Source organism: Sinocyclocheilus anshuiensis, unplaced genomic scaffold, assembly GCF_001515605.1.
Source record: "Sinocyclocheilus anshuiensis isolate Anshui unplaced genomic scaffold, SAMN03320099.WGS_v1.1 scaffold419, whole genome shotgun sequence".
Taxonomy (NCBI): domain Eukaryota; kingdom Metazoa; phylum Chordata; class Actinopteri; order Cypriniformes; family Cyprinidae; genus Sinocyclocheilus; species Sinocyclocheilus anshuiensis.
The window spans coordinates 1,953,457-1,963,692 of NW_015548228.1; the positions used below are offsets into that span (position 1 = coordinate 1,953,457).

The 10,236-nt window shown below is 40.7% G+C and overlaps 1 protein-coding gene across 1 annotated transcript in view; it reads right to left on the minus strand.

The window, feature by feature from the left end:
- Nucleotides 1–1,041: 1,041 nt before the first annotated feature.
- Nucleotides 1,042–10,236, minus strand: part of nmt1a (N-myristoyltransferase 1a) — a 17,068-nt gene continuing 7,873 nt past the window's right edge. The window contains exons 2-12 of the mRNA XM_016441642.1: nt 9,069–9,171; nt 8,584–8,728; nt 8,230–8,348; nt 8,031–8,122; nt 7,754–7,870; nt 6,592–6,762; nt 4,462–4,570; nt 4,207–4,377; nt 3,898–4,065; nt 1,725–1,862; nt 1,042–1,407 (exon numbers count right to left, since the gene is read on the minus strand). Of these exons, the coding sequence (XP_016297128.1) occupies nt 1,387–1,407; nt 1,725–1,862; nt 3,898–4,065; nt 4,207–4,377; nt 4,462–4,570; nt 6,592–6,762; nt 7,754–7,870; nt 8,031–8,122; nt 8,230–8,348; nt 8,584–8,728; nt 9,069–9,171 (1,354 nt within the window). The 3' untranslated portion in view covers nt 1,042–1,386. The remainder of the gene's footprint in view (nt 1,408–1,724; nt 1,863–3,897; nt 4,066–4,206; nt 4,378–4,461; nt 4,571–6,591; nt 6,763–7,753; nt 7,871–8,030; nt 8,123–8,229; nt 8,349–8,583; nt 8,729–9,068; nt 9,172–10,236) is intronic.

Below are 10,236 nucleotides of genomic sequence, written 5' to 3' on the forward strand. Positions count from 1 at the left end.
TTTTTATTTAGCACAAAAAAAAAAAAATTAATACATGTTGACATCTTTCACTCCATCATAAAAACCTAAAGACCCGTTTTCAGTTGCTTCCATTGTACTTTCCACAGCCAGTTTCCTCAAATTACCCATACTATGTTCAAGAAAACCACAACTTTAAATAGATACTACCAGTCACTCATAAAACTGTACTGATTTGGTACATCAATCCGCTTCCATTTGCTGGAAATAAGAGTTACAATACAGTCAGGATCCTCTCCAATCCTTATAGAGCTGTACAACTTTATGAGCAGGCAAAATCTATCTTCCACGACACAAATCACCACATTTCATTCTTAACTCCATGTTTTAGCTCCCCCACCCACCCCAATCCAAACCGTTTCCTCAAAAAAACACCATCATTATTGCTAATTTATGATGATCCCCCTCCCTAATCTGCCAGGTATACATTAATGTTCCATCCATTGTCAACTTGTGGATCTTATATGGTATTTCTCGTCTCGTTTCTGGAAAACAGACGGTGCTTCTCTGTTGGCAATACAGTGAAAGGGGATCACAGGCAGTTAGAGACAAATAAGCAATAAACTGATTAGAGGAGAGATTAAAAGCAATGACAAAGCAAAACCAGGACAAAAACATCTCGTTTGCCATGTACCGCACCCGTCAGTTGGTCAACGTTTGTCAAAAGAAAGTAGAGACATGGCAACAAACAGTTTAAGATGTGTGAAGGAGAGAATGCCCACAGGAAAATCATTGACAGCAGCCCTTGTCATGTCCACTTGGGATTTTTATGATTTCACTGGCTGTTTTTTTTCTCTTGGAATTTTCAAGTGTCTTTGATAGTTGTCTGTTCTTTTCTAAAACACTGAGGAAATAAACATTTTCATCCATGTTTCTGCAAAAAGCACCTCCCGTTGGATAGGGAGAGTAAAATCATGTTATACTGAACGAGTTGAATCTACCGATGCGAATAGCGCAAAACTTATGCATCAGGGTTCATCATGAGCTTGTCTGTTGTTACCTATGAGCATGTATGTGTGTGTGTGTGTGTGTGTGCGCATTGTTGTTAACAATCATAACAGATTAAGGTTCCTCATCTCTGATGATGGTAATTACAATGGCTTTAGGTCCATGCGCAGAGAGAGAATAAGAAGAAGAGTGAGGGAGGGAAAGAGAGAAATAAGAGAGAAGAGAAGAAAACACATCTTCTCTCAGTCTGGCAGCAGTAGTGCAGGTCCAAAAGGTCAAAGTTCAAACTTAAAAATGGCCGGTGAATACTCCTTCCTGAAGCAGGAAGTCCATTGGTAGCATCTGTCAGGTGGTCAGTGCGTGATGTCATAAATCCGCCTCGCTGTCATGCGAGAGACAGATTATGGATGGTGGAATGGGTCACTGTAGAACCAAACCCACCTAAAAAATAAATAAATAATTATGGCAGCTCAGTAAGCTGTATATTAAACTTCTAGGATTTTTACACATTGAATTCAAATAAAGAAATAAAATGCTAAATGAAAGAAATGTAATGTAAAAAATAATCAATGGAAAACCACACAAAGTGACACCTAGGTGCTTTGGGAGCCAGATTGTGAAGCACTATGGCCACCTAGTGAATTAACTTGTCAATGCTAAATTAGTGTACAAGCCAATGAACTTAACTTGACTTTGACCGACTAAAAAAGGACTGATTTTATTCTTCAGTCATGTCTATGACATCTGAGAACCTTTACCTTTTCTGACCCCATGCTGGGGCATTTCCAATTGTAGAGGTAATACTGCAGGTTTCCATCTCCAATGCCAAACTTGAGCTTCTCCAAAAATGTCTTGTTCTCCATTAGGTCCAGTGCATTAAAGACATCAAATCCTTTCTGAAGGGGCAATGATACAAGAAAAGCTTTAATAAATCTGCTCAAAGTTTTATGCTCCAGATCCTGTCAGTTACACACTTCAAACTGACGTTAGTCAGTCAGATGGTAGTCTAAATGCTTCACTGCTAGAACAACATTAATTCATTTATGAATAATTTTTCCAAATGACAAAAAAAAATTGTAGCTCACTTCTAGCAACAAATTTACACCAAAACTATAAGTAAACTCAAATTAAGGCTAATTATTGAAAATGGATAATGAAAATCAACAACGGACTTAGGGGTGGGCGATATACTGGTACACACAATCAGAGCCGGGGGGGTTATGAATGACGAGTTATGAATGAATGAATGAATGAATGAAACTAGGCAGCTTGCGTACTTTGCGTATAGGGAGGATCGGCTCTGCACACAATTAACCAGTAGAAATTTGTCCACCGGTAGATTTTGGACTATCATGGTTACATGCTCACTTGATGTTGCTGTGAAAAAAACGAAATCATTTGCACGCGTTTTTAAGCATTGCGGTTTAAAAACAAGTGATTTTAAGCGGCTGAAATGCAACCAGCAGCGAAAGAGAAGTCATTTCACTATATGCGTGCTGTCTGAGAGACTGTTTCTGAGCACTGTCAGAGAGATAGTTTTTGCTGCTTTATAGGCCTTGAATGGTTAAATACAAACACCTCTGTACTGTGTCAAAATGTCCATCTATGCCAGTTTCCTTGTAAACACAGTAATTTAGGTCTTAAAGGGTTAGTTCACCCAAAAGTTCTGTCATTAATTACTCACCCTCATGTCGTTCCAAACCCGTAAGACCTCCGTTCATCTTCGGAACACAAATTAAGATATTTTTGATGGAATCTGAGAGCTCTCTGACCCTCCCATAGACAGCAATGTAATTAATCCATGTTTACAGATCTTCTTTATGCACCAAGAGCTTGTAACACTTCAAAGGAAAATTTGAAATCGCATCATATGACCCCTTTAAAGTGACAGCAGTCTAATATTCCTGCTGTCTGTTATTCATGTTAATCAAACAACAAAAGAGAGAAAATCTCTCACTGCTCTTGACTAAATCACTTTTGTAACTTTAATGAGAAGAAATAGATATATTTTATTTACACAGAAGTACACGCAGTGTATTTATTCATTTGATTACTTTACACAATGCATGTAGCATTTCTTATTTATTTGTTACTGTAGTTTTTTTTTTTTGTCTAATTGCTTGTAATTAGTTCCTTATTCTTGTTTAATCGGCTCTGTGTAGTAAATGCTGCTCCATCTGAAAGCACTTGCTGGTGATTTACTACTAATCACAGAACCGGCTTTACTGACGAGATGAGCATGAAAATGGCATTCGATTTTTTGCACAGCCCTAGTTATACCCCTACTCTTTTCGAAGGACATCCTGGGATTTTTAATGACCACAGAGAGTCAGGACCTCAGTTTAACATCTCATCCGAAGGACCGTGCTTTTTTGACAGTATAGTGTCCCCATCGCTGTACTGGAGCACCCCCTGCTGGTCTCACTAACACCTCTTCCAGCAGCAACCTAGCTTTCCCAGGAGGTCTCCCATCCAGGTACTAACCAGGCTCAACCCTGCTTAGCTTCAGTGGGCAACCAGTCTTGGGCTACAGGGTGATGTGGCTGCTGGCTATAGTGTGATATATATCGTTATCATTAAATAAAATTACTCATATCGTGATATAAGATTTTGGTCATATTGCCCACCCTTAAACAAACTTATCAATTAATTGCGCCTGCGCACAGGAAAAAAAGATTTAGGATGTAATGTTTAGATGTTAACCCTTTTTTGCACAATGTATATCGCAGCCTTCATAGATAATCACTACATTCACTTTCATTGGTGGCACACTGTTTCGAAGACAACATTGGGCAGGATTTTATTTTACTTCTTTTGGGATATAAATGCAAATTTGTGAGTTTTAATTCGATTCATTGAACACAATTGATTATGAGAATAATCATTAGTTGCAGCCCCAATTCATACACAAACATGCTTTCACTGACTGACCGACTTGGCGAGGATGAGAGCGTCTCCCATCAGGTCCAGCAGGGGGGTGGTGGTGTGTACGTTATAGAAGGAATACGCAGCCTTCAGACTGCGATGCACAGGATGGTTCATGATGGTGGACGGCAGAGTGTAGAAACTCAGGAAGTCAGTCAGCTTCCCGTCTGAATTCTACAATGATATAAAGGACAAGCTGTTCACATCAAATATATTTTGCAGAAATAAACTGATTGTCCATTCCGATTTCATTAACACTTTCATGTTTGAGATCACTAGGATGATACATGCCATAGGGTTCAGTGAGTGCAATACCTCCACTACAAAGGTGTCAATGATGTTCTCCTGAGGAAGCAGCCAGTGTTGGACCTCCTCAGGGCTCATGACGGGAACCAGGTTAAACAGACTCAGGTATTCCTTCAGCAGGCGATGAACTGCTGGCACATCCTTTACAGTCATCGGCCTGAGGCCTGAAGTCTTAGGAGCCTACAGCAGAGAAACATGCAATAAGAAAATAAGGAAAAAAGAAAACTACCCAGATATTACCCAGGGAAGCAGGCTGGCACACACCTCTGGCAGTCGGTAGAGCTTCATGGTGCGTTGCATAGTCATGTTTCGACTCAGGTGAGAGAACTTCACCTCAATCAGCTTTCGTGGGTTCAAGGACCGGTGCCAGTATCTACCATACAAATAAGCAAGGCAATTAGTGTGATACAGTGCCATGCGAGTCATTTGATAATTGTTACTTCTCTACATCAGGCTGGATTAATAGGAGTTATTAGTCATTACAAAATAAAGCTCTATAACACTTTATTGAGATTTTAATGTTTATGGGAACTTCGTCGTATATGCTACCTCTCAAAAGTTCAGGCTTGGTACAGTTTTTTTTTATGTTTTCGTAAGAAGCCTTTTATGTTCACCACGAAAACAGTGATTTTGTCAAATTATAACTGATTATTTTTTCTATTTGAAAAGATTTTAAAATGTAAATTATTCCTGATGGTAAAGCTGAATTTTCAGCAGCCATTACTACAGTCTAGTGTCACATGATCCTTCAGAAATCAATAAATAGACAGTTCAATATAACAGCACAAATCTTCTATAACATTACAAATGTCTTTACTGTTAGTTTTAAATAACTTTAATGCATCCTTGCTGACTAAAAGTATTATTTCACTCCAAATTCACTAAAATCTAAGTTGTATACTTTTAGTAAAAAAAAAAACAATAAATAAAAAAATGTGGCAGAATAAGGCATCTTTATGCACCAAGGTCATTTTGTGTCAGAGGGAGGAGTTCGAGGCTAGCAACAGGCGCTTTCGCACCGCATAGTTCTAGGAACTAGACAGCAAGGTCGTTCCTAGAGAACCAGTTTCTCCCTAGGGCCGTTTTCCTGATTGCATTCGCACCGGCAGCAGGAAGTCTGAAGCGGCAGACAAAAAAAATTCTTTATTCTCGGCATTTACAAATGTCAGCAATCGGTGAATGGATGACACCGTGATCGGAGCTGTTTTTATTGCGTGTCCTGGGTTTCGTGATAGCAGAGATGGAATGTAAACGCACAATTTACACGATTGAAAGAGCGTGAAAATCTGACTAAATCTCCTATGACAACTTGTAGTGTTATCATCGAGGCTGAGAAAAGAACAATGCTGCAGACAGGTAAATGCTGTTATCATCACTGTTTTCCATGTTCATGGAGTAAATATTTTTAGACGGCATTTTCAAAATGCCGCGTAGCCGGTGTTTTGTATGTGTTTGGCCAATCAGCGTACACTTACGTCACTGATAGTTCTTATAGAACTGTTTTAGTGCCTACTCTCAAGTAGGAGCTAAATTAGTTCCCCCAAACAGAGTTCCTAGAACTAAATACGTTCCTAGTTCCTGCAGTGTGAACACGACAAAAAGCGGGAACATCCGCCAATAGTTCTAGGAACTATGAAAAGGTTCCTCCGGTGCGAAAGTGCCTAACACATCTGCCACCCAACAGCCCATCTAAGGCTGCGTTTACACTGCAAGTCTTAATGCACAGATCCGATCTTTTGGCCATATCCGATTTTTTGGCACGTCTGTTTACATTCACTTTAGACACTACTGGTATCCGATATCTTTGTTTACATTAATTTCCACCCAAAAGGATTGTCTGCAGTGATCGCTTTACTATGCACATGGTAGACCCTCGGGTTTTAAATGGCCGAAGGAGAGAGAGAGAGAGAGAGAGAACGAACGAACGAACGCATGCACCCACGTGCGAGCGAGCGATTGTGAAGCATTGCAAACAAGCTTGTCGGTTTAATTACAAAATGTGCAAAATGTCCTGAATGTGCAATTTCTTACCTATAAAAAGTTTCCATCTCAATAAAATGCGAGCGCATACAGCACGCCGGCATTAAAACACCATTAAAAATCTTTATGAGCTTCTGTGGTGAATCGGATATGTGTGTTTAGACGTAGGTCGGATGTCCAGATATCAGATGTGTATCAGATTAAAATCCACATTTGGAAGTGGCTCAGATCGGATGCAAAAAAAATCGGATCTCACGCGGGTTTTTGTGTTTACACGTGTGCAACAAATTCCGATCTGTGTCAGATGTGAGCGAAAGATCGGATTTTTTGTGCCAGTGTAAACGCAGCCTAATGCTACCTTTCACTCTGCACAGACGCACCTGTACATTAAAAGAGGGCAGATGTGTGTCTTACCTGCAGGTGCCCACTGGTTTGGGCAGCACCACACCTGCGGTGTACACAGCCTGAAAGATGCCCTCCAGGTTGACCCGTCTGGTGATCTCCCTGATGAGTACCGGAGCCACTCGTTTCGAGCGAAGTTTCTTATGCACACACAGGAAGTTAATCTCCACCATCTTCTTCTCTCTGGAGGAATCGAAGAGCAGATATGGGTCAACAACGGAACTGAGTGACCAACATAAGCACTCTCTGTGTAGACTAATTTAAATGCCTCTGATACACCATTGCATTCATGTGATTGGTGACAATGGTCAGTAAAAATGTTAATCTTTTAACAGTCTTTCTTAAAAATGGTCAGTTATACATAATTAAATTAGAAATAATAGTTTATAATCATTGAATAGTTTGATTAGCCTTACAAAAGAAAGAATGTTTTTCTTTCAGATGTACTGGCGGTCATTAGCTGTCTGTGGATATATTCATACATTACATTTAGTCATTTTGCAGACGCTTTTATCCAAAGCGACTTACAACTGGGGAATACATAAAGCGATTCTTCTTAAAGAGGCAAACAGCCACATGAAGTGCTCGTAATACCAAGTTTCAAGCATTGTTCAAATAAGTACAAGCTAGAAAGGGAAGGAATAAATAAAGAGAAAGGCTAAGTAATTTTTTTCCCATAAATACATTCATGAAAGTGATAGTTCACTGAAAAATGAAAAATATATAAACAGCCTCAGATCATTCCAAACTTGTAGCTGAGTTTCTTTCTTCTACTGAACACAAAATGAGATATTCTGAGAAATGTTGGCAACCAAAAAAGTGGTAGCAATTGACTTCCAAAGTATTTTTTTCCTCCATACTATGGAAGTCTATAGCTACCATCAACTGTTTGATTACCAACATTCTTCAAAATATTTTTTGTGCTCAACAGAAGAAAAAAAACACATACAACTTGAGAGGAGTAAATGAAGACAGAATTGTCTTTTTTTTGGGTGAACTATCCTTTTAATCATTCATTTGACCCATGTTGAATAAGCAGAGGGTAATGGCTGGCTTCACGGCAAGTTTGAAAGCTCAGTGCTACTGCCACTAGAGGCAGCTGAGGTGTTTCTGGACTTACATTCTGATTTTAGTGCATTTAAACCAACATGTAAAAACACTTATGAATGCTTACATTTCATAGATGTGGATGCTGGCTGGTATGGCACTGATGAAACCAACTAGCTTATTATTAGAGTTCACTCTCACCCCACAATGCCACTGAGGCAACCAGCCTGGAGGACGCAGAGCCCTGGGACGAAAACAGAGTACAGCTAAACTGAGAGACGAGGACACATTTCAATTAACTTTTAGACTAAAAAAAATACAGATATAAACAGATAGCTAGCAATTCAAAGACAAACACCATTTCACTCAAATTTGGGAAGACTTTTCAAGCCAAACTTTCTTACCAGAGCAGAAATTCAGGGGAGTAATCAAAACGAAACATGTTGTCATCATCCTCCACATAGTTCTCATTCAGGAGAGTGTACAACTCTTTCAGCTTCAGAGAGAGGAAACAGAAAACAGCTTTAAGACTGAGTTGTTTACAGCTGCATATTTGTATGTATAAGATATCAAAGGGGAGATTTAGTGGTTCGTGTGTCGTACCACTGCAGGGTTTCCCAGGTCGAGAGTGTCCCAGGTGAAGCCCTGCGGGAGGCTGTAGGGCTCATCTCGTATGTTGTCTTTATCTGGCTCAATGCAGCCATGTGACATCACAGTCTCTCCTACAAAAAAAAAAAAAAAAAAGAAAAAATCAGACTTCTGTCATCAGAAACTTCACACTGTGCCACAAGTCACGAGTCTCAAGAAAACAGATGTTGTACTGCTGAAAATTTGCATTACTAAAAAGAAATAAGTGATGTCAGATCAAAGAATAGTTCTAAAAAGAAAGCAGATTACTTTAAATATTGAAGTAAAAAAAAAACATGCTGCAAGTATAATGGAACACATGATCAATACCAAGTTTAGGAACAGGCTGAGTGTCCCAGAACTGATAACTGCGCCGTGTGGCCTCCTCCATGGTTTTAGCCGGACCCTGTCCCACCGAAAACAGCTCAATGGCCTTCTGGATCTCCTGTAGCTTTTCCGCAGGAAGGGAGTTCACCTAAGGAAGAGACAAAGACAAGTGAAAATGGGTAAAAAAATAAATTAAACAAAAATAGAACAATGGTGCCATATTATCAGACAGTAATTAACACTTTAAAGAAAACCATGGTATTCATAGTATTTCCTGCACTAAAATATAGATATCAATTAAAATATTTTAACTGTACACAAGTGGGCCACGAATTTGGGACAGCCCTTGTAAAGAAAAACTACACTTAAGAGGTCATGTACCAATATAACATTTCAGGCTGATACTGCTATAAGCTGAAATACAAGGCAAAGGTAATCTAGATGTGAACAATCTTGTGTCAAACACAGAGCCATACAAACACACTCACTTTGGCCAGCGGATCCTGTGCTGCATCTTTTCCTCCGGACTTGTCTTTGTTCTTTTTCTTCTGTTTCTTTTTCTTCTTCTTGGCACCTGTGTCGCCCTTCTCCCTGTGGGTCACATGAACTCAGTTGACACGAGCAGATAGATATAATGTGAGGTTCCCTTTCATGGGAACTTCGAACTGCGTCCTCTAGGGGTCGCTATGGGGGAACGCCTCGTCGTGACCCGTGTCTGAAGCATACATTGAAAAAACACCAACAATACATTGGCCGGCGACAGCCATGACATCACTACTGGTGTGACTATAGTATAAATAGGTGCCGGGAGAACACATCATCCTCTTCTTCGTCTTCACTGACTGTTTTGTTTGAAGCATGCATTTCCGTGGTAAGAGCGATCCCTATTCATTCATTATGGCGAGCACTAGCAAAGCGTTTAGAAGATGTGTGCATCCGTGTCATCGCTATTTGACACCCGATGACACACACGATCTATGCGTTGTTTGTTTGGGCGAAGAGCACTTTCCTTCCTGATCTCCATACTGTGATCGAGAAGGAATGGAAGAGGCCGTTTTCCTCACGCATCCATCGGTTCCAGCATACCAGTTATGCCAACATCGAGGCGATGCGCGAAAACGGCTATGAGAGGATGCCCCCGGTAGAAGAGACGCTAGCCAGCTATCTCTCTATGGGTGAGATATCTTCTCTCAAAACTCCCTCCTTGCCATCCAAGCCCTGATGAGGTAGCTGAGTTGCGCCGCACCATGGATCTCGCTCTCCGTGCTACTTAGCAGGCTGTCTCTGCTATGGGCAGATCCATGGCGGCTATGGTAGTGACAGAGAGGCATCTGTGGGTGAACCTGGCAGATATCGGGAGGAAAGAAAGGGACTTTCTTCTCGATGCCCCGGTTTCGCCCTCTGAACTTTTTGGAGACGAGCACAAAAGGCTAGTGTCGCGACTCGCGCTCCTCCCACGCCTGCGGGTAGGTCAAAGGGAGGTAGGCAAGACCTAAGGGATGTGATCCAGTCAAGGCGTCAAGCGCTTTCGTCCGGATCAGAGTGATACTTGAGTATCTACTAATTTCCCTCGGGGGGGTTAACATCTGCCCTTATCTTCCCCTTCCTAATTCCCCTGTAACCACCATCTCTCCACCTGACCGAGGTTAGGTAGGA